The following is a 27,122-nucleotide window of genomic DNA, read 5'->3' on the forward strand; positions in this document are numbered from 1 at the left end:
AATGTTGCGAGTCTAAATATTAATGGAGCTAGAGAACATAACAAGAGAGTGAAGCTACAGTATATGAACTGTTAAAACAGAAGCGCATTGATGTTGTCATGCTTCAGGAAACCCACAGCGATGTCAATAATACTGCTGATTGGGTGAAGGAGTGGGATGGGTTGGCCATTTTAAGTCACGGCACAACACTCAGTGGTGGGGTTGCCTTGCTTTTTACTCGCACTTTTATTCCCTGTTCTTATTCAATTGAAGAGATTTTAAATGGGAGGCTTTTAAAAGTGAAAACTTTTTATGAGAATGAGGTTTTAGTTTTTATCTGTGTGTACGCTCCCACCAATGCAGTGGAGAGGATGGTTTTCTTAGATAAGCTTAGCAATGTGATTGCTGGCTGCAACACTGCTGACATTTTAATTTTGGCTGGTGATTTTAACTGTACTGCAGATATTTTGGATCAGAACCACTCAGAACCTCATGCAGCATCCCGTAAACGCCTGATGGAGATTATGGTGACCCATGAGTTAGATGATATATGGAGAAATTTCAATAAAAAACAGAGACAGTACACATGGGCCCATGCTATTGATAACATGCTCTCCCTGGCAAGATTGGATCGTTTTTATGGTTTTAAGCATCAACTTACTCTTTTTACGAAGTGTTTTATTGTTCCAGTAGGTATCTCTGACCATAGTATGGTACACTGTACAATCAGTAGAAAGAATGTAAAGCCTAGGAGTGCCTACTGGCATTTTAACACTGCACTTTTAGAAGATGCTAATTTTAGAGAGTCTTTTATTTTTTTATGGAATTGTTTTAAATCTCAGAAGGCAGCTTTTAGCTCATTACAGCAGTGGTGGGATGTGACTAAGTCACAAATTAAAGATTTTTGTCAACAGTACACTCTCAATGTCACAAGAGACATTGTTAGATCTCTGAAAGCTCTGGAGACTCCAGTGTTTGGAGGCCACAGGAAATCGAGGGCATATTGAAGCGCTCAAGAGTAAAAAGACCAAAATGAATGACCTGTTAGACATCACAGCACAGGGGGCGCTGGTCCGCTCACGCTTTAAAAGCATGAATGAGATGGATGCTCCTTCTAAGTTCTTCTTCAGTTTAGAGCAAAAGAATGGACAGAAAAGGTACATACATGCTTTGCGAACAGAATCAGGGGACCTCTCATCAGAGACCACTGAAATTCGCAAGCAGACAGTAAGCTTCTACTCGAAGCTGTACAGCAGTGAGCGGTCAGGGGCACAGTTGGTGGAGGAGAGTTTCCAAAGCTCAGCAAGCAAGCAGCCAGAGAGCTGGACGAAGAGCTGACACTGGAGGAGCTTCACAAGGCTCTCCAGGGGATGCAGAATGGACGGGCACCAGGTATAGACGGTCTCCCTGTCGAGTTCTATAAGGCATTCTGGCCAGTTATAGGGCAGGACGTGCTGGATGTCCTAAGAGACAGCGTGAGGGGAGGTAGACTGACACTGCTGCCAAAAAAAGGGAGACCTGATGGACCTGAGGAACCGGTGTCGCTACTGTGCACTGACTGTAAGCTGATCTCAAAAGCGTTAGCCTCGCGACTGATTAAGGTAATGGAGCAGATCATTCACCAGGACCAGACGTACTGTGTGCCTGATAGGTCTATATGTGACAATGTACATTTAACTCATGACATTTTGGACGTCTCCAGGCTATTGGGCTTAAAGACTGGTCTGATTTTTCTGGATCAGGAAAAGGCATTTGACCGGGTTGAGCATGAATATTTGTGGAAGGTGCTGTAAACCTTCGGGTTCAACTCAGGTTTTATGGCCATGATCAAAGTGTTGTACAGTGAGATTGAGAGTGTGTTGAAGGTTAACGGTGGTTTATGTGCCCCTTTTAGAGTGTACAGAGGCATTTGACAGGGCTGTTCTATGTCAGGTATGCTGTATACTCTTGCAATTGAACCTGTTTTATGCAAACTGAGATCTCATCTATCTGGTTTTTACATTCCACACAGCAAGGCTTCACTATGTCTCTCAGCATACGCAGATGACCTAGTAGTCATGGTAAACTCACAGAAAGATGTCAGTGTTTTAAACGATATTTTAAAAGACTTTCAGATTTTATCTTCAGCTAAGGTCAACTGGGAAAAGAGTGAAGCCATTTTAGTTGGGGAGTGGGGCGGTGGGCAACCTGCATTACCGGGAGGCTTAGTGTGGAAAAGAGGTGGTTTTAAATACTTGGGTGTCTACTGTACCTGGGGAGCGATGAGTTTTTAAATAAACTCAAATAGACTGAACAGGTGGAAGCGGCTGGTCCCAAGGATGTCCTACAGGGGGCGAACGCTGGTCATCAACAACCTCGCCGCGTCGTCCCTCTGGCACAAGCTGGCATGCGTGGATCCGCCGCCAAACCTGCTAACGAGCATTCAGGCCCTGCTGGTGGACTTCTTCTGGGACGGTCTACACTGGATCCCTCAGAGCATGCTCCATCTGCCCAAGGAGGAAGGAGGGCAAGGGCTGGTCCAGCTAGCCAGCAGAGCAGAAGCATTCCGCCTTCAGTATATCCAGAGGTTCCTCACTGGATCTAGAGACTTAGTATGGAGAGCAGCAGCCAGTGGATTATTACAGACAGTTGGAGGACTGGGGCTTGACAGAACTTTGTTTTTAATGGCCACCAAAACGCTGGAAATTTCTGGATTACCGTTGTTTTATCGTAACGTTTAAAATCTGGAACTTTTTTAAAAAACAGAACAAAGGCAGTGGAACACTGTACTGGCTGCTGGAGGAGCCTCTGGTGTACGGCGGGCGCATGGACATCTAAAGGGTGGCCGTCTCTGCACTGTCCAGGACTCTTATCTCCGCAGGCATTGTGACACTCCGGGAGCTTGTGAACATCGCGGGAGCTGACCTGTCGAAGGTCGAGGACCTGGCAGCGCGTATGGGAATGTGGTCCCTGTGTGTTGTCTGTCATCTCTTACACCGCTGGAGGTCCTCCCTATCATCTGAGGAGCGTGTTCGGCTGAGGGACTATCAGTATACAGAGGCTGGTCCTGCAGAGGAGGAACCCTTTCCCCAGCTGATCATCGCTCCTGACCTCGATGGGTGTGAAGTTCCCCTCCTGGAGTGCCGGGGCGAGGCGGAGATGGACTTTGGGACAGTGTCGGGGAAGCTGCTCTACAGAGCCAGTGTTAAGGTTTTAAATAAGAATAAACCCATTTTAAAACTCGGGGGATCTTTCTTTTCAGTCTGTGGCCCCCAGACTGTAGAACGTGTGGCCCCTGTCTCTGCGTGTGGCTGATTCTGCTGATTCTTTTAAAAAGCAACTGAAGACACTCTTATTTAGACAAGCTTTTAGCTGACTGGGCTTTTATGGTTTCATCCCTGTTGTAGTGTGTTTTATTTTAGAGTTGAAGTTAACTGTCTCTAATAATTTCTCTTTTTTACTTTGCAAGAATGTTTTATTGTCCATTTAAGTTTTATTGTTATATTTTGTAAAGCACTTTGTGATTTTATCTGTGAAAGGTGCTATATAAATAAACTTTACTTACTATTTTCAGCTGAGTCACTGCCTATTTTCAAGCGGCGGTTGAAGACCTACTTATTCAGGAACTAGCACTTCTTTCCTTATCTTTTGCATTTAAAAAAAAAAAAAAACACAACCTTTGACACTTTTTCATTGTAACTTTGAACAAATATTTTAAACTCATGGTATCTTAAGTATGTAACTTAGTGCACTGTCTTTTGTCCTGCGCTGTCTTGTGTCTCACACTGTGTACACCAGGTTGTACAGATACACTTTATGTGTGTAGGACTAACTTACTTCAGTCCTTATCTCTGTGATGTTCTATGTAGCTCCCTGGTCCTGGAGGAACGTTGTCTCATATCACTGTGTACTGTGTCACATATATATGGTGTAAATGATAATCAAAGCTTCTTGACTTGAACATCTTTGTAGGCTTCCCCAGTCCTGTTCCTGACATGATCCTGTCTCTGATCTCTACAGGCACTTCCTTTAACTTAATGATTTAGTTTTTACTCTAATCTGTTTTTTCGGCTGTTAGACCTTATAGGTGTGCGTCATATCCAATCGGTTGTGTTTGCTGATTGAATCGAATCATATTATTTAATATAATAATTGAATAATATTTTAAGCTTTTTAGCATCAGAATACTTTCTGAATGTACAGTACAACAGAATCAAGGCTAGATGGCTGTGTTTGTGTAGTGTGGTGTAAAGCAGGTCAGAAGAGATTCAGCGTGAACTTTATTTAATATACAATATATTTAACCTACACTAAAGCTTGCCCTTATGTATATTTTGTATTTTGTTCTGCAAAATCAGTAGCGTTTAAATAATTATTACTCAAACATATGGTGCTGTCCCAGTGAACCCTGGGTAAAGGGTTTGGTGATGACATCAGAGTAAAAGTTACTGTTTCCATGTGATTATTGTTACACATCAAAACTCTGACTAAAGCAAAACTGTTTCTGTTGTTGATCAACACATTTAAAAATGTATGTTTGAGCTTTTGTGTGTGAAACACACACTCATGCACTCTAGATAAGCTGTGGTTAAACCACATCCTCTTGTTTTAGCACCAGAGCAGACAGAGACTAAAATCACTTGTTTAGACATGCAGTCTATCAGAACTCTGACTGTCCAAACACTTTAAAAACAACTTTTGAACAATGAACTATGAGATTCTCTAAAATATATGAATTAGTTATGAAATGTTTGTTCTAATAAACTCTGGAGTTGTCTTGGAGTTGAACTGCCCCTGGGTTTCTTTTATCTTTGTTCATGTAAAGACTGTTATCTAAAGTTCACACTGGTTTGCCCTTCAAATGAGAGTTACAGTATATCAGCTAATATCTTCACAAACTACTAGGAACTGTTTATCATTTTTTAGACTAAATAAAAATCATAAGAGACTCCCGGGATATCGACTCATTGTAACTTGTACACCGTCAGATTCATCTGCTTGTCTGCTCCCTGGTCCTGGTGTCTGAATAATTAGACTTGATCTCAGACTGTGCTGTGCTGCAGGAAATAAGAGCATCATCTTCACTAACAGGCCAGAATTATCCTCAAACTGATCCAAAATATCCCATTTAATCACAGGTGTGTGTAAGATTGTGTGTGTGTGTGTGTGTGTGTGTCCAGTTCATGGTTATACCCCACCTTGTTCCCTGTGATAGACTCCAGGCTCCACACCACTCTGTGTATTTTACAGTATATTAGATGGATGTAGAGTTTCTGACGGAGTGAAACAACAAATAAACAAAATGAAATTTGACTAAAGCAGTTTATTATAAACTAAAAGATAAAGAGGAAGTACAAAAGGAAGAACGACTGAGAATAAAATGTGACTTGATGGTCTGGTTCAGCTTGTTCTGGTTTTCTTTCAGACCCTTTAGGCATTTTGTATATTTTTAAAAAAATATTTTTATTTAGAAATAAATATAAATAGTCCACAAAAAAAAAATCTATTTTGTTCAGTTTTGGAGATATAAAACAATCAGCTTTTTAAATCATGCGTTTATGCTTTATTTTATATTTATTATTTATTATTCCTACCTAGGTGTGGCTTCAGGAGCTTCACTAAACCAAGGTCTTCAAACCAATCTGGATAAAGCAGGTGAGATCATATGATTGGAGGAGTCACAAGGTTTACGCCCTGATCCAACCTATTCAGCTTTAGCGTATTACTCTTGCTGGTGTGTATAATTAATGCCCACTGTGTCATCCTCGTGTATCAAGTTATAGGCAGAGCCTCAGAGCGTCTGTGCAGCACACATGAGCATAACTGTGATCACACTACTTAAGACACTTCTGAGGCACTGAATGTACTGGAGTAACATGTCAGAGTGAAGGTGTGTTCACACTGTTCTTCACCAGGACCTTTAGTGGATATTTTACACCATTAGAGAATCTGTAAAATTTGGTAAGTTTTCTCTTTAATATTTACAAGCAGCTTTAGAGTTTATTACTGGATGTTTTCACTACTGTTATAACACCTCAAGGGGAATACGGGCAGATGTCAGAGTCGACCTTCTAGCTTTACACAACAAACATGACCACTGGTGGTAGACGGTGAAGGAACTAAACTCTACACGGAGATTTCTGCCTATTATTAACCTTGTTCTGAAAAATATCCTTAAATAAGTATGCACATGTTCAATAACAGTGAAGTATAAATATTAGTCCAGTTTGTACCAAGTGCAAGTACTTAAGAATTTTCCACCCCGAAAGATTAACTGTAGAAGTAAAAGTAAATTAAATTAAACTTTAAAACAAAAGATTCGGATAAATAATAAATGCTTCTTGTACGTGACCGAGAGACAACAAAGAGTTTGTAAAACTAAATGTATTTGTAAATCAGTTTGATCAGAAGCTCCTCCTCTCCTTTACACTTATTTATACAGTTGTTTTCTGTCCCCTTATTAATACTTATGGACTTTTAAAGTATACGCTGCGCTCTTCATGTTTTAATAACATTTATGTATGCAGACTCTTCAGTTAGTGCAAACAAATGTGAAGTTCTGTTTTTTTACTTTGGTAGAAACACAGTGGTAGTTTAGTTAAACCACAAAAAGGTGAAACAGAACCAACACATTATACAGCAAACGTGTGGAATCAATGTGAATGTGAAGCTCCACAATAGTGTATTAAACAAATCCAACCAACAGAGCAAACAATAAGACAACACAAATGAATCATTCGCTTGGGTTATTTTCTGATTGTTTGTTTGCTGGTTGCTTTTTTTTTCACCCGCTTGTCCTCATTACGCCTGGTCAGGAAACACGATAACAGTCTGATGAAAAACTCACTATACAGCTTGTTTATATCTAATCAATGTCTTAGAGTCTGTTCTGAATGTTTTTAGGCGTTAACTCCAATTTTTTTGGAAGTACAACAGGATGTTTAAAGGAACTCTTTTTTGTTGGTAATATTAAAATTGAGTCGTAACAAATTTAATATATCTATTCTTCAAATAGGGGGGTCACGGTGTCTTAGTGGTTATCACGTTCACCTCACACCTCCAGGGTCGGGGGTTCGATTCCCACCTCCGCCTTGTGTGTGTGGAGTTCTCACTGAGGACACGTTCTGGAGCAACACATGCGTCTCTGCACTGGTTTTTCCCAGTGTTCATGATGTGAGTCTCAGTGTGTAGAACACTGTGGACACTCTGTGAGGGTCTGGATGGATGGGTGTCATGACCATAGGATCAGTAATGTGTGTACATGACGATTGGCTGTGTACGATGGGCTGCTTCATTATACCTTTGTGAATTCAGGTATTGGTGAAACATCAAGGTGTGAGACTGATGTGTAGTGATGTTCACCACAGATCTTTCTGAAGACAACATTGAAAGTTTGTTGTCTCTGCACAAGTCCATGAGCTGCTCCACTTCCTCCCTCTGTTTCACTACTGTAGTGTCAGGAAACATCATGACCTGGTAATGTTAAGCTGTAATAAACGGCACAGTTGTGAGGCAGAAGCACACACACACAGTGGACTGTAGTGAAACTGAATTTGTCTCCCAGTCAGAAGTCGAGGGTCCAGGAGCAGAGCCACATGCTCAGGTCAAACAAGCTCAGAGTCACTAGTCAAATTTCGCAGCTTATCTGAACGTGCCTCAGCCTGCTTGTTTAAATCGGTTGTGTTTGCTGATTAAATCAAATCATATTATTCAATATAATAATCGAATAATATTTTAAGCTTTTTAGCATCAGAATACTTTCTGAATGTACAGTACAACAGAATCAAGGCTAGATGGCTGTGTTTGTGTAGAGTGTGGTGTAAAGCAGGTCAGAAGAGATTCAGCGTGAACTTTATTGTAAAATGAAATGTTTCTGCTTTTATTCTTCAGCAAAGCTGCTTTGACAGAATTTTGCAGCTTATCTGAATGTGCCTCAGAATGTGCCTCAGCCTGCTGATATGTGATCTCTCTCGTGTTCTCACCTGTCTCAGAACCGGTTGAACATGTTTGTTCACAGATTGTGTCTGAATTAGCTAAGAGATTTGATCCCAGCAGCCCAGCAGGGTTGAGCTATCAACAAGGTGTATTTTATTCTGTATCCTTCCCTGATTGTGAAATGAACACAAGTCATTGGTGTTAAAGATCAGGGTGTGTAGACTGTAGATTTTAATCAATACTTTTTAGACTCTGAGTGATGTGGAATGTTGACTACAACAGAAAGTATGTTGTGGATCTCGGTGACCAGGTTGTATGGCTGCCACCTACAGGAGAGCACCGGGTACTGCTCCAATCCTGTAGTCATGGTGTGAGATCACAGGTAACATCCAGAAAAGTACAATGACTTCACGGCCTTATTGTGAAGGGAGAATTTACACTTGTGTACATCTTATGATTTATTATAATGTCTTTTACAACCTCGTGTGAATACTGTTAGACTTAATGATACGTCTGTTTTCATTTCAGCACCTTGTACTTTAATACGTTTTTATTTGTATACGTTATTTTATATCTACTGACTCACTCCAAATAATATCTCAGTAAAATGTGTTCTTTTTATTAAAGGTTTACATCCCCGATAGGAGGAATTAATATTCGCTCTGGATAAAGGCGTCTGCCAGATGCTGTAAATGTAAATTTTAGCTGCAATATCAGAAATCCAGTGGTGTAAAGGTCTGAATAAATCATATCAAATTTGAGGTTATTTACTTTTACACACTTGCACAGTCGTGTCCTGGTAAACGTTTCAGGACTCCGCCTGGACTTTGGTCACGTGTTTTTGTTTGTTTGGTGTCACGTGTCTGCCCCGCCCTTGTCTCTTCCTCCCCGTCTCTGCACACCTGTTCCTTATGTGTCTGATGGTTATCAGTATTTAGTTGAGCCACGTTGCCTTGAGCAGTGCGGAATCCTCTGTTTAGTCCTGTTGTCTTCGTCTTGTCTAGTCGGTGTCCTAGTTTTTGTGTTATGTGTTTTTTTATTTATTAAATCCTCTTTTCGTTAAGCTATCCTGCATTTGGGTCCGTTTTTATTCCCCCGCCCCTGACAAAAGGTGAGGCAGTCATTGGTGTATTATTAGAAGAAACTGTTTAGGTTTTTTTTTCAAATCCTTATTTCTCTTAATTTTATTGACGGGTTTAAATCGATATGCGACCTGTAGCTGTTTTCTACATGAGAAACATTTTATTGTCCTGTTTCAGGACAACGCTGATATCAGGTAATGACTTACTGTGTTAAAAGTGTTCAGTGAAGGAAGAATGTAGGCTGTAGACTGGATTATAAAGTAAGAAATAAAGTACGTGTTAATTCTAGAGGTTACACTTTAAAGTTTATAGTGAAGAAATGTCTCAGTACGATTTTGCCGTTTAGTTACGAAGTCACTTCAATTCCCTGAAAGATATTATAAAGATAATAAAATTGGTTTATTCGAATGATTCGATACCATGTATGTGAATTATTTAGAGCTTAAAGAAATCGTCAGAAACGTCACTTTATTATGACACAAAACCAAAGAAAATAAAATGTAAATGAAAATACACATAACTACACTGTGGAACTCTTTATTTGTAATTTGATGCACAAGAAATTCACTTTAACTCGACTTAACTCTTCCAGGTTCATGTGTTTCCACCTGGATTTATATAAACAGGTGAGTGCAACCCTGGGGATTAGTGTGTGTCGGTGCTCTAACACTCATCTCTCACTTCTTGTCCAACATTGTGGAGGATCTCTGTATTGTGATCAGTGCTAACAGACAACATTCGGTCACTGACCTGTATTGTCACTTTAGTCTTTCTGAAAAACTAAAAAACTTTCCTTACACACACTCAGGAAGAAGGAGATTAAACTGACACGTCCTTGTTGCTGAAGTGAAACCTGCATCGTTCATATGTAGATATTCTGACTGTTAAAGTGATTTTAGGTCATTTGATTGTAATTTTATTTATCAGTCTGTTACATGACACGTACATGTACAGTTTAGTACTGACAGTCTGAGGCGGTCTCTAGATTTTATCAGTGATAACATCACAATCTGCACTTTATTACTGCACAACTAAATTAAATATCTTTTTAAACACACAAATCAAACATCAAGTTATTCTTTAACTTTATGAAGGAACAGAGCAGGTCGCTACAGTGGCTTCAACATCAAACCACATTCTGAACACAACACTGGGTCGTTTACTCCGTTTATCCTCAAAACTGGGAAACCTTTAAAGTGTAAAAACATTATTTTATGAGAAAATGTGTGGTTGTGTTTCAGAGTGTCTCCTCCTGTTACACAACACCACAAGTTCTACACATTAAACAGCAGGGTGTTAATGCTGAATCTTTTTTTTAACAAGAGCTTATTGAATCTGTGTTTAAGTATTTGTCGCACTTCACATCGGTGTCACGGCCTTAATAACCTGATGGATAGTTTTAGATGATTTCCTGACATGTTTCTAGCCCACAGTGTGTTCAATGTGTTCACTGGGAAATCTTTAATAAGTGAATTCTTCAGGTGCCATTGACAACCCTTTTATTTCTGTCTTCTCTGGATGGTAAAAGATGACATCAACACCACCAATAGGGCATTTTCATGCTCTCCTGCTAACCTACCACCCTACTGGGCCCTCCTGCTGACCCTAAATCCATCCATCCATCTTCTACCGCTACCCTAAATCTTTAACTGAAATTCATCTGTTTTATTTCTTTCTTCCCTAAAAGGTAAAAGATGGCAGCCGTATCTTCATTAGGATCTTATACACATCTCCTGCTGCCTCTCTTTCTCCTCTTTTGTTTTGGATTAGTATTCTACACTTACTACAAGCCAACTACAAACTGGTCATGTTCTGAGGTTGCAGAATCCACACGTGACATCTGCATTGATAAATGTGGTGTCTTCAGCGAGAACAAAAATGTCACCATCAGCACTTTAAAGTACAAGCTGTTAAAACAACAACCACAGCTTCATGACCGTGACACAATCCTTTTAATCTGGAATTGGCCTTTTGGTGTTAGGTTCGATGTAAAAACCTGTAAACAGTTTGGTATTGAAGGTTGTCAAATTACCGACGACAGAAGCCAATATGACAAAGCCCATGGAGTTATGTTTCATCACAGAGATATTGGTGGTGATTTCTCAGGTCTGCTGAACAGACCACGACCTCCATACCAGAAGTGGGTGTGGATGAACATGGAGCCTCCTGATAATTCAGGTAGACGTGCTGAGGTTGATAATGCATTTAATCTTACATCAAACTATCGGAGAGATTCAGATGTCTGGGTACCTTATGGGAGACTCGTTGAAGTGTCAGAGAAGGAAAAAACCTTTCAAATACCAACGAAGGATAAAATAGTGTGCTGGATCGTCAGTAACTGGAATCCCAACTTTCAAAGAGTGAAATATTTTACTGAACTCAGCAAACACATCAAAGTAGAGGCTTACGGTAGACACTTCAACAGGTACATCGGCAGTGAAGACTATAATAAGATTTTATCGAGCTGTAAGTTCTACTTGTCCTTCGAGAACTCCATCCACAAAGACTACTTCACAGAGAAGCTGTTTAATCCTCTAATGTCTGGGACAGTTCCTGTGGTTCTCGGTCCACCCAGGGAGAACTATGAGGAAGTCATTCCCTCAGATTCATTTATTCATGTGGACGACTTCAAATCTCCTCAGGAACTGGCAGAACATCTCAAATATATGGACCAGAACCAGGAGGCTTATGAACGCTACTTCACCTGGAGACAATACTTCACTGCTGAACGTTCATATTTCGGTCTAGAACACGCATGTCGTAGCTGTGAGCATATAAAGAACAATAAGGCGTACAGAGTGTTTAAAAATCTCAGTAAGTGGTACTGGGGTTAACTAGCATTTTATTTTACAAACATATGAAGATTCCTGGAAAACAAGCCAAACTGGAAACGTTATTTTCTCCCTGACTGAATGCATTATGGTTGATTCTCTGCTTCTTGAAGTTTTTGGACATTCTAAAAGGAGATGCCAAAACCATGTGGTCTTTGATAATTTGTCGAATGATTGTCAGACTGTATATTTATAATCACACCCCCAGTGTCACCCACATGAGGATGAGGTTCCCCTTTGAGTCTGGTTCCTCTCAAGGTTCCTTCCTTTACCATCTAAGGGAGTTTTTCCTCCCCACATTCACCTGAGTCACCTCAGACTTGTTCATTAGGGATAAATACATATACATTTAAATAGAAGTCTAACATAAATTGTTGTATTATATTAATGTTTGTATAATATAATATAATTAAACTTTTATATCATGTTTATGTTCAATTAAGCTGCTTTGAGACAATGTCCATTATGAAATGTGTTATAGAAATAAATTTGAATTGAATGTCCATTTACATTTTACTTACATGTCTAGAATAAGAACACTTGAAAGTTTTCAGCACATTTTAGGACGTCTATTGCTTTGTAAGTGAGAGATATTTGATTCTCGGGGGAAGAAGGTAACCAATGTAACTGCAGAAATGTGTGCAGAACGTGTCTGTAAGTATGAACACAGGCAGCTGAAGTCTGAACATTGTGCCGTTTGTTAAGGGTTTTACTAGACTAAACAATTAGGTCAAGGCTCTGGGTTACTGGACGGAAGGTATGGGGTTCAGGCAAGAAGAAAAGAAAGTGATGTGACGTGACATACGGCTAAGTACGGTGACACACACTCAGAATTCTTTCTCTACATTTAACCCATCCAAAGTGCACACACACACACACACACACACACAGCAGTGAACACACACACACACCATGAACACACACCCGGAGCAGTGGGCAGCCATTTATGCTGCAGCACCCGGGGGGGGTTCGGTGCCTTGCTCAAGGGCACCTCAGTCGTGGTATTGCCGGCCCGAGACTCGAACCCACAACCTTAGGGTTAGGAGTCAAACTCTCTAACCATTAGGCCACGACTTCCCTCAAGAATTGAAAAGAAAAGAATTTCACTGTACTGTAATGTGTATATAACAAATAAAACCTTCTTCTTTCCTTCTTCTATACTGTATCTGTTGGTGATCATTTAAATGAAGCACAGTGGTGGGTGATATGGCCTTCAATACTATAAGAGCTGTTAGAGAACTTTCACCAGACTCTACAGGTGAGAGTTCATCCTACTGAGGACGTTTTATTCATAATGACATAAAGACATAATGCCATTTATCTCTACATAGTTCTTCCTATACAATGGACTTCTGCATGTGGCTTAAGTACCATAGTTGAGTTGGTAAAACTAGACTGCATGATTTGAAAGCCCTGTACATAGCAGATGGCCTAGAACAAGGAATTCAGTCCTTGGAATTTCAGCACATCCAGCAGGTCCAAATCAGTTGTATGTTTTCTTTGGACCAGCAGGGGCTTGGGCTATAGAAGCTTGTGGAAAGGTTAAACTTATGCTCGGAAGTGTGGCCACTTCCAGCTCCACCACCATCATCAAGTTTGCTGACGACACTGTTGTGGTGGGCCTGATCTCCAACAACGACGAGATGGTCCACCTACAGGATACTAAAAACCTGGAGAGATGGTGCCAGGAGAACAATCTTCTCCTGAACATCAGCAAGACTAAGGAGTTGATAGTGGACTTCAGCACAAAGCAGGAGCGGTCATACCGACCGTTAAACATCAGCAGTACCCCAGTGTAGAGAGTGGACACCTAGGTGTTCACATCACACAGGACCTGTCTTGGTCCTGTCACATCAACACCCTGGTGAAGAAGAAGGCCTGGCAGCATCTGTACCATCTGAGACGCTTAAGGGACTTCAAGCTACCCTCTCAGGTGCTAAAGACTTTCTACACCTGCACCATTGAGAGCGTCCTGATGGGTAGCATCACTTCCTGGTTCGGGAACAGCACCATGCAGGACAGACGAGCCCTCCAGAGGGTGGTGCGGTCAGCTGAACATACCATCCACACTGAGCTCCCTGACCTGCAGGACATCTACAGCACGTGGTGCAGGACCAGAGCCAGGAAGATTGTAAAGGATCTCAGCCATTACAACAATGGACTCTTTGTTTTGTTGTGTTCAGGGAAACGTTTCTGCTCCCTGAAAGCAAACACAGAGATAATGAGGAGAAGCTTCTTCCTGCAGGCCATTCGGTGTTTAAACAAGGAGACAACCAGGATCTGGTACATCTCCCTACATCTACACTGTTTTTCTGCACACCTTTTTTGCACCGACACTTTAACTCTGACTAACACAGCACAGTTCCACTTTATACACTTTATACACACCACACTGCACATGGACACTTTAAGGACAATAATTAAAAAACCATACACATTTATGTTTATGTATATTTATGTATATGTATGTACATTATTTTTTTTTACACATATATATTCATATTTTATATTATTTTTATATAGTTTATACTTTTTTATTTATTGATCTCCTTTTGGTTTTAGTTTATTTTTTATACTAAATTGCATCCCTTTTTTATACTTAAATACCAGACAGTTGCATAAAGCATTTCACTACATGTCTGAACCTGTATGTGTGTGTATGTGACAAATAAAATGTGATTTTTTTATTTGACCTGAAGAAGTTCAGAACATTGCAGTAGAATGGCTTGATTCTCACAGATGGTGCTGACAGCACAGCTACTGAAATTCTGTCATGCCTGAGGTGATTATCGTAGCCATTTTCATCCAGAACTGCCTTCTTTTTAACGAGCTCTAGAAAAACAGATGACACCAAGATCGGAGATGAAACTTCTAACCCAGAGGCAGCTCTCATCACACTAACCCCATCAGTGTTAGTGCCATGAGTCCGTCCTCTTCAAACTCACTGTCAGGAGAACAGAATACAAGCAACCGCACTGATAACACCAGTGTGATAGAGCTGAACACACCAGGACTGGTGGAGCATCTCATCGTGCTCTAAGAGTGAACTAAAAAAACACAGAACAAAAACAGGTCGCCAGCCAACGTTGAGAGAAGGAATGAGGATGTGTTTTTATTTGCTTCCTTATTGTGGTTGAGTTAGTGATTAAATCTGGAGCTTTCTTCTCGTTCACACACAGCACCGTAATAATCAAGAAAAAAAGTCAGTATGCTAATTTTTGTACAAGTCATAAGAAAAGAGCATTTTTCTGGTATTTTATTTTTTATCTTCACTAAAATATTCTTTAGCACTGAATATTTCTTTGCAGTAACAATTAAGATTAAAGCAAAACAAAACAGATGCTGAGTCTCAGATCATTACTAGGTTTTAAAGTCCTTCCTTCACTGGTTCAAAAATGTAAAGTAATTAAAAAAGAAAAAATTCCTAAGAAAAGGAGGGTTCATGTCACGTCGGATGCGAATCCTAACACCACTCCATTCTCCTCCTGCTTTATTATGGAGACAAGTTCGTATCATACAGCAGATTTACAGACAAAAAAACTGAGCAGAATCTGCTGCATTCTTTATTTCTTTGCAACACAAAACAATTTTGAACCGAATTTTCTACAGAGCCAAAAAATCAGAAACAAAAACTTTGATGAGACGATAAAAGAAAACTCATCATCACATTCAGGGTCACTGCATCAGCAGAGATACAATAAAGATCTGAGCTAAAGAGTTCAAACTGAACGGAATGTAAAACATTATACAGAATTATTACAGAGACAATCATCTGTACTGGAATGTGACTTCATCAATAAACATCTATAATATTAAATCATTTTTATAGCCCAAATACTGCACAAAGGAGCAAACGTCAGCATCTGGATGTACTTTCGAAATGAAAAAAACTCTTTGCATGTCATTTAAATAACAAATTGAAAATAAAGCATGTAAATAATATTCACCTGAACGTGCAGGTGGTGAACCACAGGCAGCAGAGTGAATACATCACTTATTACTAACTTATACATTCCCTCAGTCATGTTTTGTGTAAGAACATTAACACTATCACTAAACCTTACAGATGGGAAAGTGTTGAAGATGAGCGTGTCCTTTCTGTCCATCAGCCACACAGGTAGCGAATAATCCCTGACTTTAAGGTACGTCTAATACTTAAGTTCATTTTTTTTTTTATTCTAATTATAGGTCACATTTTTAAACCAGGTGCTTTTACAGGCTAAAGAACACATTCAAGGAAGTTCTCTCTCAAATACGGATATAAATAGGATCTAAACGTTATATAAAACATTTAAACTTTATAGAACTAAGATCTTGATCTGAGTTTCCATTTATTTATTACACCAAAAACCTTCATCAGTATTTTTTTTGTTGCAACATTTAAACTTATAACACTGAAGTCCAGGAGTTATTAAATACATCATTAATCTTTACTCGTAGGTGTCAGGACTCAGACTTTGGCCATGTGCCTTGTTTATGTTCTGTGTTCACGTGTCTGCACCACCCTTGTCTTTTCCTCCCCGCCTCTGCACACCTGTCCCTCATGTCTGATACATTATTTGTACTATTTAGTTGAGCCACGTTGCCTTGTGCAGCGCGGAATCCCCTGTTGTCTTTGTCTACTGTTGTCTTGACCTGTCTTTAGTCCGTGTGTTGTTTAGTGTTTCTTTTGTTATTAAACCCCGTTTTTTTTTTTTGCTATCCTGCGTTTCGGTCCGTTTTTATCCTGCGGCATGACAGTAGGTCACTTTTCACTTGAAGTTCATGTGTTTTATTTCTTTCTTCTCCTAAAGGTAAAAGATGACATCCCAACCTTCATTAGGATCTTATCAGAATCTCCTGCTGCCTCTCTTCCTGCTCTTTTGTTTTGGAGGAGCGTTCTTCACTTACTACAAGCCGTCTGTAAGCTGGATCATCTGCTCCAATGTTCCAGTCTCCACACATGAAGTCTGCACAGATGAATGCCTCAAGATATTAACAGCGAACTTTACCCAGAACATTACAGCTCTTAACCACACTGTGGAAAAGCAACTACAACCAGTCACCAAAGCAGCTGTCACAGACGAAAACATCATCCTTTTAATCTGGAATTGGCCTTTTGGTTTTAGGTTCGATGTAAAAGCCTGTAGTCCACAGTTTGGTATTGAAGGTTGTCAAATTACCGACGACAGAAGCCAATATGACAAAGCCCATGGAGTTATGTTTCATCACAGAGATATTGGTGGTGATTTCTCAGGTCTGCTGAACAGACCACGACCTCCATACCAGAAGTGGGTGTGGATGAACATGGAGTCTCCTGATAATTCAGGTAGACGTGCTGAGGTTGATAATGCATTTAATCTTACATCAAACTATCGGAGAGATTCAGATGTCTGGGTACCTTATGGGAGACTCGTTGAAGTGTCAGAGAAGGAAAAAACCTTTCAAATACCAACGAAGGATAAAATAGTGTGCTGGATCGTCAGTAACTGGAATCCCAACTTTAAAAGAGTGAAATATTTTACTGAACTCAGCAAACACATCAAAGTAGAGGCTTACGGTAGACACTTCAACAGGTACATCGGCAGTGAAGACTATAATAAGATTTTATCGAGCTGTAAGTTCTACTTGTCCTTCGAGAACTCCATCCACAAAGACTACTTCACAGAGAAGCTGTTTAATCCCATGGATGTCGGCACAGTTCCTGTGGTTCTCGGTCCACCCAGGGAGAACTATGAGGAAGTCATTCCCTCAGATTCATTTATTCATGTGGACGACTTCAAATCTCCTCAGGAACTGGCAGAACATCTCAAATATATGGACCAGAACCAGGAGGCTTATGAACGCTACTTCACCTGGAGACAATACTTCACTGCTTTAGGTTCACCGTTCGGTCTAGAACACGCATGTCGTAGCTGTGAGCATATAAAGAACAATAAGGCGTACAGAGTGTTTAAAAATCTCAATAAGTGGTACTGGGGTTAGCTAGCATGACACGAGATGTACCGGCTAGCATCGTTTTTAACTTTTACAGTGAAATGACCATAAATCATTATATTCATTTCTATCTAGATGTTAAGGTTGCACATCTCCTGCTATTTGCATGGACATGAAATCATACTATCTACACTAATAATAATAATGACACTGAATGTCAAGTAATAGCTTTAAATGCTACGTTGATTTACCTAGATATTATTATTATTATTATTATTATTATTATTATTATTATTATTATTATTATTATTATTATTATTATTAACTGTCTCTGCCCTGCTGGTTCAGTTTTGTAGAGAAGTTCGATTGTGAAATAATCAGTGGATCACATTGTGTATCTTTGTTAAGAATGGGAGTTGCTCTGTTCTAAAGCACTCGAGAGCTGAGAAAGATCCATATCTACGCTTTTCTGGTTCATGTTTACATGTTGACATTATTCTAAGTGCCTTAATAAACGTCTGTGCTCAGGGTGTGAATGGTGTTCAGTGTTTCTGTCCTGAGCTCATGCCTCTGTTTGTGTTCTCTTGGTGATCCCACTGATCCAGGGACAGACTTTGGACCAACAGCTTACAGATTAATGAATATCTAATAACTTTCATTTGTTAGCTAATCTGGTCAGCCAAGCTTCAGTGAAGGGTCACCTCAGGGTCACCTCATCTGCAGATAACGTGTTTAGTTATTATTTTATCCATTGTTTAAATACAACTCACAGCATATTTGTTCTAGTGGACAAAGCCGCCCTGAGACGAAGCCGCCCTGAGACGAAGCCGCCCTGAGACGAAGCCGCCCTGAGACGAAGCCGATTTAGAGTCTAATTAATTAAATACTTAATTAATACTATTTCCTCTTAATTCAAAGGAGTATACTGTACAAATATACTGTAACTGTGCATTAATATTTATTCTAATATAATTAGGCCTGTTTAAATTCAGAGGTTACGCAGCTTGTGTTTTTTTCCTTCCAGTCAGACTGAATTAGCAACAGAGTGTATTCTGTATTATAAAAGATTTAAATATATATCAAGACTATTCTTCATTCAGCTGGACAGACAGTATACACTCATCAGCGCTATTCTTGGCCTTTAATCATGACTGATGTCACATCCGAATACAATCGTGCCCCAATGTACACTCTCTCTCCCCAGCACTGAGGGGTCATTTGTTTAGCTATAACAGGATGAGGAAATATGTAACACAGATATTAGAGCATGACGTTCCTCTAAAATTGATGAGAAGACCAGACGAAATCTGGAGGATGTAGTAGCTCAGTGTTTAAGGCATTCGACTACTGATCGGAAGGTCATTGGTTCAAATCCCAGGTCCACCAAGTTGCCACAGCAGGGCCCCTGAGTGAGGCCCTTAACCCTCAATTGCTCAGGTGTATAAACTGAAATAAAAATGTAAGTCACTCTGGATAAGAGAGTCTGCTAAATGCTGTAAATGTAAATGAGTATGACTGGTGTTAATCAGTCCACCGCACAATGAAAACCTTTGCTGTCTTTTATGTTTAAGTTGTTAAGTTGATGTAAACCATGAAAGGATGATGAACAGCCAGTGAACCAGGGACAGGGCCATGAGCACCAAAGACTCACTGATGTCAGAAAAAAATCGATTCGATGTGATTCAGCGGACTTATCTGATTGTCTGCGCAGACACGTCAATCAAAGTATGAGCACCAATCAGCGCTCACTCACATCTCGAGATGCTCCTGCCTGCAGTCTGCAGTCACAGGATTCTGATGTTATATTCTGACTGTGTCCTGATCACCTGCCCTATGTCGCCCATGCCTAAATGTGTCACTGCTGAAAGGATTAGTTTTACACTTAAGTCTCCATCATTACACTTCATTTTAAAACTATAATGAATTGAGAAATGATACAGAGCTCATATTCCCAAATTTCACTTAACTATATAATGTACACTTACAGGAAGAACATTATTACAACTGCACTATCCTGAGTCTGGTTCCTCTAAAGGTTCTTCCTCATATCATCTCAGGGAGTTTTTCCTTGCGGCCCTCGGCTTTTACTCATTATGGATAAATATCTGAATTTTTTTTATATTCCTGTAAAGTTTTTGGACAGTTCATACGACAAGATCTACTGACTTGTTGCCCAATACTCCAGCATACCTTCCCAAGTTTAGAGGAATTCATGACTTGATGGGTCAGAGATGTTTTGGAAGCACAAGGAGAAGCTACACAATAAAATGCAGGTGGTTAGAACAAACACTGACTGTCCTCTTTAATAGGAACGCCTGTAAATCTAAATCAACCCAAATATATGATATATTTATTGTAACCAATGATTTGTGTTCTCGGGACATAACGAGGTGTAATATCAGTGTCTCGTATCTCCAGTTTCTGTACAACACAATGACGTTCAGTCTCCTGAAAATTAGCTGCATTTTCCTGACATGAAACAAAAGCATGTGCATCACAGCCATTAAAATCCCACCCAATGTAACATCTCTGTACACAAGCAGAAGAGATTTGATTGCGTTTAATAGGCAACATTAGAGACTTTTGTTTATCATCTATAACAACAAATGAAACAAACAACAGTCCAAGAAATTATTTTTACTTCTAAAGTAAAAGTTTAAAGTTTTATTCTAACTTTCATCCTCTACACTTTAGTTTCTTATGTTTTGGGACATTTTTAATTGATCTTCACTGTGTGTTAATGTTATGTCTGCTTTACCATTTACTTTTACTGGTTTCTCTCAAAACAGAGATTTTGGAAATAAAACACAAAAAACTACAATTTCTGGGAGTCGGATGATGTTGTGATATTATTTAGCTCTAACAGCTAAAGCTATTAACTAACGTTACTATACACTCCAGCAGATGACCACCCTTACAGTATTAATCACAGTCTGCGACAGCTTGTCTGAATATTATAAACACTGAGTGGTTCCCAAGACTTTTTTTGGTTCCCACGCTCTGGAAGCTCGACCTGGTTTGAAATACTGTAAGATGTGTTTTTTCATGACGTCTGTAACAAACACACAGTGACATCCAATAATATTTAAATTCCCAACAAAAGCCAGAGAAATGGACTGATGGACCAGACATGGATAACAGGCACATTCAGTATTCATGTTTAATTAACTGTAATTTATAATAATTTGGATGCTTAGAAAACCAGGAGTTTATTTTAGAAGCATAGTCACTGTGCTATATGTAAAATACTTCCACATGATCTCCTCAAAGCTGTTAATGTAATTAAATACAAGACTGCAGCAGCTCACGGATCAGAGCATCACAGGTTAATCTCACCTCTGACTAAACCAGGTGTGTTGTTGAACAACAGGTATATAGTGTTACTGTATAAATGGAGTCAGTGTGAGATCAAAATGAGCAAATATTTCTCATTCATTCATCTTCTACGGCTTATCTGAACTACCTCGGGTCACGGGGAGCCTGTGCCTATCTCAGGCGTCATCGGGCATCAAGGCAGGATACACCCTGGACGGAGTGCCAACCCATCACAGGGCACACACACACACACACTCTCATTCACTCACACAATCACACACTACGGACAATTTTCCAGAGATGCCAATCAACCTACCATGCATGTCTTTGGACCGGGGGAGGAAACCGGAGTACCCGGAGGAAACCCCTGAGGCACAGGGAGAACATGCAAACTCCACACACACAAGGTGGAGGCGGGAACCGAACCCCCAACCCTGGAGGTGTGAGGCGAACGTGCTAACTAAGACACCGTGCCCCCATGAGCAAATCTTATATTTAATTTTATCACATCACTGTCAGTGTCATTTACAGTCAATGCCGCCATCATCATCATCATCATCATCATCATATCTCTCTGGGCAGTGGTGGCTCAACTGGTTAAGGCTCTGGGTTGTTGACCGGAGGATCGGGGTTCAAGGCCCAGCACAGCCAAGCTGCCACTGCTGGGCCCTTGAGCAAGGCCCTCAACCTTTCCTGCTCCAGGGGCGCTGTATCATAGCTGCCCCTGCAGTCTGACCCCAACCTCCTCAGTTGGGGTATGTGAAGAAAAGCATTCCGCTGTAACATATATGTGGCGATAATAAAGGCTTCTGTGCCCCCGTTCTATTTCTATTTCTAAGATATACACTAACGCTCAGAGCGTTAATAACCAGCACTGCTAATTTAAACTGAACTAATCTGGGTTGGCGCTAACCTGAAGGCTAACAGTAGCCAGCTTGCTACTATGAGGTAACCTGACAGGATATAGAAGCGTTTTCAAACCCACACTCACTGCCGTTAATGCTAAGCAGTTAGCTAACATGAGCTGATTGTTAGCACGGTTACATTTCGTTGTCCTAATATGAAGCTGTACGTTCTTTTAAGAGCAACACTTTTCTCACGCAGAAAAGAACCTCATCAGGAGAAAGGGAGAATTCATAAGCTAACTCTGACCTCATCAATTTATCATCATCAACAGTGGATTTAATCACTAATCATCTGAGACATAAACGTTTATAACGTGAAGGTCATAAAGGTCTGTGCACATTTTGGTCTGTTTCATTCGTGCACCAAACTGGAGCTCACAGTAAACACTGATCCCTTAATAATCCTGTCATTTCTTATTTATCTCAGAATGAACTGAACCACAACAGTTTATTAAGAAAGCTTTTATTGCATTCACAACCTCTTTATGCTAAAATAAAGCACAATGAGAAAGACTTTAGATATTCTACAACCCCTGGCAAAAAGTATGGAATCCCCCCCTGAGGAACATTCTATGGATCACACAAATCTGAGGAACATTCTATGGATCACACAAATCTGAGGAACATTCTATGGATCACACAAATCTGAGGAACATTCTATGGATCACACAAATCTGAGGAACATTCTATGGATCACACAAATCTGAGGAACATTCTATGGATCACACAAATCTGAGGAACATTCTATGGATCACACAAATCTGAGGAACATTCTATGGATCACACAAATCTGAGGAACATTCTATGGATCACACAAATCTGAGGAACATTCTATGGATCACACAAATCTGAGGAACATTCTATGGATCACACAAATCTGAGGAACATTCTATGGATCACACAAATAAAAACACTACTAGTACTTTGTTGCACCACCTCAGGCTTTTATAACAGCTTGAATTCTCTGAGGCCTGGATTTAACTAATGACAAACAGTAAACTTCATCAATCTGTCTCCAGCTTTGTCTTATTGCAGTTACCAGATCAGCTTTGCAGGTTGGAGCCTTGTCCTGGACCATTTTCTTTCATTTCCACCACAGATTTTCAGTTGGATTGAGGTCTGGACTATTTGCAGGCCATGTCATTGACATCATATGTCTTTCCTGTAGGAATGTTTTCACAGATTTTGCCCTATGACACGATGCATTATCATCCTGAAGAACGATGCTACCATCACCAAACATCCTTTAAACTGATGGAATAAGAAAAGTGTCCAAAATCTCAACATAAACATTTATAGAAGATGTAATGACTGTCATCTTCTCCCACACCTTTACCTGACACACAACCCCATATCATTAATGAAATGTGCATGTTTTCTTCAGGCAGTTATCTTTATAAATTTTATTGGACCGTCACCAAACAAAAGTTCCAGCATCATCACCCTGCCCAATGCAGATTGGTGATTCATCACTGAATAGAACTCTCATCCAGTCATCCACAGTCCAAGATTGTGTTTCTTTACCTTGTTTTTTTTTCTGTTTAGATGTTAATGATGGTTTTCGTTTGGCTTTTCTGTATTTACAGTAAATCCCAGTTCTTTTAGGTGATTTCTTACAGTCCGGTCACAGACATTGACTCCACTTTCTGCCCATTTGTTCCTCATTTGTTTTGTTGTGTATTTTCTGTTTTTAAGGCTTATTGCTGTAAGTTTTCTGTCTTGGGGATTCTATACTTTTTGCCAGGGGTTGTAGTTTATTTCTATCAGTCATTAGACACACAGCATGCTGTTCTTTAAATAATATTTAGTTAGGTGACACACCACGAGTGGGAGGTTCTCTCAGTCTCCTACACGCTCTCCCCTCTATGATCATATGGAGTGATTATGAAAACAGATCTAAACACCTTCCTCCATCTCTTCCTCCACAGTCCATCTCACCATCAGTACCTTCCACTAGCCTCCAATCCTCCAGTCTGTCTCTTAGCTGAGTGAAGATTCAGAACTGATCTGAATTTGCTCTTAGAATTGTTTATACCGAGCTAATCATCATCATCATCATCATCAGAGGAAGAGCGCACCATGCCACCACTGTCGTCACGGTAACAGTGAGCGAGTGTCCTCAGCTGCTCGAGACTCTCTGCGATTTCAGCTTGGTCTCCGTGAGAAAGGAAACTGGGAGAAACTCGACGTAAATCGATGGCGCTGCAGGACTTCTGAAGCTCAGCTAGGAAAGAAGACACAGATGAACTGGACTGCAAACTGGACATCACAGGAAGTGACAGAACCTTCAGGGGAACCACTGAGGAGACAGAATTACAGATACAGATTATAGACACATTATTACACTAAAGGAGATTCTAATGAAAGAGCAACGTGTGTATTCAGTGTGTGTTCAGGGTGTGTTCAGGGTGTGTTCAGGGTGTGTTCAGGGTGTGTTCAGGGTGTGTTCAGTGTGTGTTCAGGGTGTGTTCAGGGTGTATTCAGGGTGTGTTCAGGGTGTGTTCAGTGTGTGTTCAGTGTGTATTCAGTGTGTATTCAGTGTTTACTCACCTCATTTACAGCATTTAACAGACTCTTATCCAGAGTGACTTACAATTTATTTCAATTTATACAACTGTGCAAGTGAGGATTAAGGGCCTTGCTCAGGGACACAGCAGTGGCAGCTTGATGGACCTGGGATTCGAACTCATGACCTTCCAGTCAGTAGTCCAACACTTTAACTACTAGGCTACCACATTCCACCCTCACCTCACCTCACGCTCTCCCTCACCTCACCTCACGCTCTCCCTCACCTCACCTCACGCTCTCCTTCACCTCACCTCACGCTCTCCTTCACCTCACCTCACGCTCTCCTTCACCTCACCTCACGCTCTCCCTCACCTCACCTCACGCTCTCCCTCACCTCACCTCACGCTCTCCCTCACCTCACCTCACGCTCTCCCTCACCTCACCTCACGCTCTCCCTCACCTCACCTCACGCTCTCCCTCACGATGAAATCATTCTCTTTAACACCAAACTCACGGTTCTCTAAGCAAATATTAAATAAATGGCTTCTCTATTGAGGCTCCAGAGAATTACACTCATTACATTGTGTACAAAGGTCATGTGACCCAGGTCCTGGTCCAGGTTACAGACTGGTGACTGTTCTGTGATTCTACACTATTACTGTGTACTAAACTAGTGTTCAGTGTTGTGAGAGGTGTGTAACAGAGCACACAGGAGTGAAGTGTACACTTGTTATTAACACGTACCGCTGGTGGACGTTTCATTCCGTATTAAACCCTGAGAGTCGAGATTTGGGCTGAAGATCTGAGGAAAGGGCGGAGTCAGTTTACTGGGGGAGTAAAGCAACTGTACTGCTCTGTGGGGTAAACACACACACACACACACAAAAACATATACAAACAGACACAAACACACACAAACACACACAAAAACACATACAAACATACACACACACACGTATTACTCTATTATAGTTGCAAATATGACCTGTGTGTGTTTGTGTCTGTGTGTGTACGTACAGTGGTGTAGACGGGTAGTGTGTTCTGAGGTGTGTGTTCAGTACTTCTTCTCCTGACTGAGCACAGTGTAGAATGGAGGGAGGTTCTGTTCCAGGAACCAGACAACTGCAAGGATACAAGTAAAATAACCACTACAGGACCTTCATGACATCTACACAACATCTACACAACATCTACACAACATCTACACAACCAGCCAGTCTGCATAGTATCAATATCTTTTTAAATAGAAATGTGGAAAGGTCTTTCTTTTTTTCTTTCTTTCTGTCTTTTCAGGGAAACAAAGAGTTATGTAACACAGTTAATAATAACGAGTACATCTGAAGTTTTCTAGAATCTACATCATGTTACCTTTCTAGAATAAAAACTCATAACAGCACCGTACATGCTGCGGTGCTTATTATTATTATTATTATTATGTATATCGTGTCGCCATCTAGTGGCCATTTATTGTGACCACACACACACCCACACACACCTCCAGACTGAGACACACTTCTCATACAGATGTTTATCTGGTATATAAATGAATCGTTTGAGTTTTTACTAACTGTTCGTTCGAGACTGACGTGTTTGTCATTTTGTTGTGACAGATCTGTGGTTCCAGAATATACCTAGTGTTCCTTGGTTCTAGATCCCTGACACACAGCATGATGTCGTATCACTTCAATAGCAAAATAACCTCCTCACACTAAAAGTCAGTCAGACTACAGCACAGACTTCTGGGTAAACCGTGTACTGAGTGTACCGAAGCCTGTAGTGACGCCATTCCACTACCTGGACAACGCAGAGCTGTTAGCGCTCGACACCCCATACCTCACTCGGCTCTGCCCCTCCAGCCCCCGAAGTGTCACCGATTGGCCAAAGCATTGCCCGTCGGCCCGTTCGGGGCATCCTGACAGAGGTTTCCATGGTAACGTGTCACCACAGGCATTTAGTGCATCAGGAAGGCAGCTGCCGTGCATCATGGGAAACGGAACAGATCCGTATGCACACACAACCTGAGAACAACAAACAGAAAGATTATCTGATGCTCACGTGTGTAATAAACTCCTGATGTTTTACTCTCTCACCTTCCTGCCTGAGACAGTCAGTGCATCTGCCAGCTGCCACATGGGGGCGCAGTTCTGCCTCAGCCTGTAGGGGACAGTCAGCGTGTCGAGAGCCAGAGCTAACACAGAGCTGCTGTGATACCAGAGAGATGGCTAGAGACAGACACATGGATGGATATAAAAAGACAGAGAGACAAACAAGCACCATGTTTCATATTATAAACTTTACTGAACTTACATCATAACTGAGGAGAGGAAATGTGGTGGGTGGAGCTGGACGTCTCCCCATCCCACCCCTCAGGGTCAAAGGGCAGAACATAGAACTGTGATTGGACATGTGCAGCATTCCTAGAGCACAGTTCATCATGTGATACACATCCTTAATAGGACTCTGTCCAGGAAAGACAGACAGACAGACGGTTAGACACACTGTCAGAGAGGGAGGGGAAATGTGTGTGTGTATCTGTGTGTGTGTCTGTGTGTGTGTGTCTGTGTGTGTATCTGTGTGTGTATATCTGTGTGTGTGTATCTGTGTGTCTGTCTGTCTGTCTGTGTGTGTTTGTGTGTCTGTGTGTGTCTGTGTGTGTCTGTGTGTGTGTGTAT

The 27,122-nt window shown here is 40.7% G+C and overlaps 4 protein-coding genes across 8 annotated transcripts in view; 2 read left to right on the top strand and 2 right to left on the bottom strand.

Moving 5' to 3' along the window:
* Positions 1–22,128, bottom strand: part of nup42 (nucleoporin 42) — a 58,136-nt gene extending 36,008 nt beyond the window's left edge. The window contains exon 1 of the mRNA XM_060887505.1: positions 22,122–22,128. The gene's annotated coding sequence lies outside the window, so the exon portion shown is untranslated. The remainder of the gene's footprint in view (positions 1–22,121) is intronic.
* On the top strand, positions 5,780–18,252 carry LOC132856554 (4-galactosyl-N-acetylglucosaminide 3-alpha-L-fucosyltransferase 9-like). Of its 3 annotated transcripts, XM_060886135.1 has the most exons (4): positions 5,830–5,919; positions 9,568–9,601; positions 15,873–15,948; positions 16,600–18,252. In XM_060886135.1, exon 4 carries the CDS (start codon positions 16,607–16,609, stop codon positions 17,768–17,770), a length of 1,164 nt encoding a protein of 387 aa, XP_060742118.1. In that variant the 5' UTR covers positions 5,830–5,919; positions 9,568–9,601; positions 15,873–15,948; positions 16,600–16,606; the 3' UTR covers positions 17,771–18,252. The 3 variants fall into 3 exon arrangements, with proteins under 3 accessions (XP_060742116.1, XP_060742117.1, XP_060742118.1); XM_060886133.1 differs by lacking the exon at positions 9,568–9,601 and having other exon boundaries at positions 5,780–5,919; XM_060886134.1 differs by lacking the exons at positions 9,568–9,601; positions 15,873–15,948 and having other exon boundaries at positions 5,784–5,919.
* Positions 5,795–12,964, top strand: LOC132856555 (4-galactosyl-N-acetylglucosaminide 3-alpha-L-fucosyltransferase 9-like). Of its 3 annotated transcripts, none has more exons than XM_060886136.1 (3): positions 5,825–5,919; positions 9,568–9,601; positions 10,663–12,964. In XM_060886136.1, exon 3 carries the CDS (start codon positions 10,670–10,672, stop codon positions 11,807–11,809), a length of 1,140 nt encoding a protein of 379 aa, XP_060742119.1. In that variant the 5' UTR covers positions 5,825–5,919; positions 9,568–9,601; positions 10,663–10,669; the 3' UTR covers positions 11,810–12,964. The 3 variants fall into 3 exon arrangements, with proteins under 3 accessions (XP_060742121.1, XP_060742119.1, XP_060742120.1); XM_060886137.1 differs by lacking the exon at positions 5,825–5,919 and adding an exon at positions 5,951–9,004; XM_060886138.1 differs by lacking the exon at positions 9,568–9,601 and having other exon boundaries at positions 5,795–5,919.
* Positions 22,129–22,731: 603 nt separating the features above from the next.
* The window catches only part of msto1 (misato mitochondrial distribution and morphology regulator 1), a 16,431-nt gene continuing 12,040 nt past the window's right edge, over positions 22,732–27,122 (bottom strand). The window contains exons 9-14 of the mRNA XM_060887501.1: positions 26,758–26,910; positions 26,541–26,672; positions 26,284–26,468; positions 25,468–25,572; positions 25,195–25,304; positions 22,732–24,241 (exon numbers count right to left, since the gene is read on the bottom strand). Of these exons, the coding sequence (XP_060743484.1) occupies positions 23,982–24,241; positions 25,195–25,304; positions 25,468–25,572; positions 26,284–26,468; positions 26,541–26,672; positions 26,758–26,910 (945 nt within the window). The 3' untranslated portion in view covers positions 22,732–23,981. The remainder of the gene's footprint in view (positions 24,242–25,194; positions 25,305–25,467; positions 25,573–26,283; positions 26,469–26,540; positions 26,673–26,757; positions 26,911–27,122) is intronic.

This window comes from Tachysurus vachellii, chromosome 14 (assembly GCF_030014155.1).
Source record: "Tachysurus vachellii isolate PV-2020 chromosome 14, HZAU_Pvac_v1, whole genome shotgun sequence".
NCBI classification, from domain to species: domain Eukaryota; kingdom Metazoa; phylum Chordata; class Actinopteri; order Siluriformes; family Bagridae; genus Tachysurus; species Tachysurus vachellii.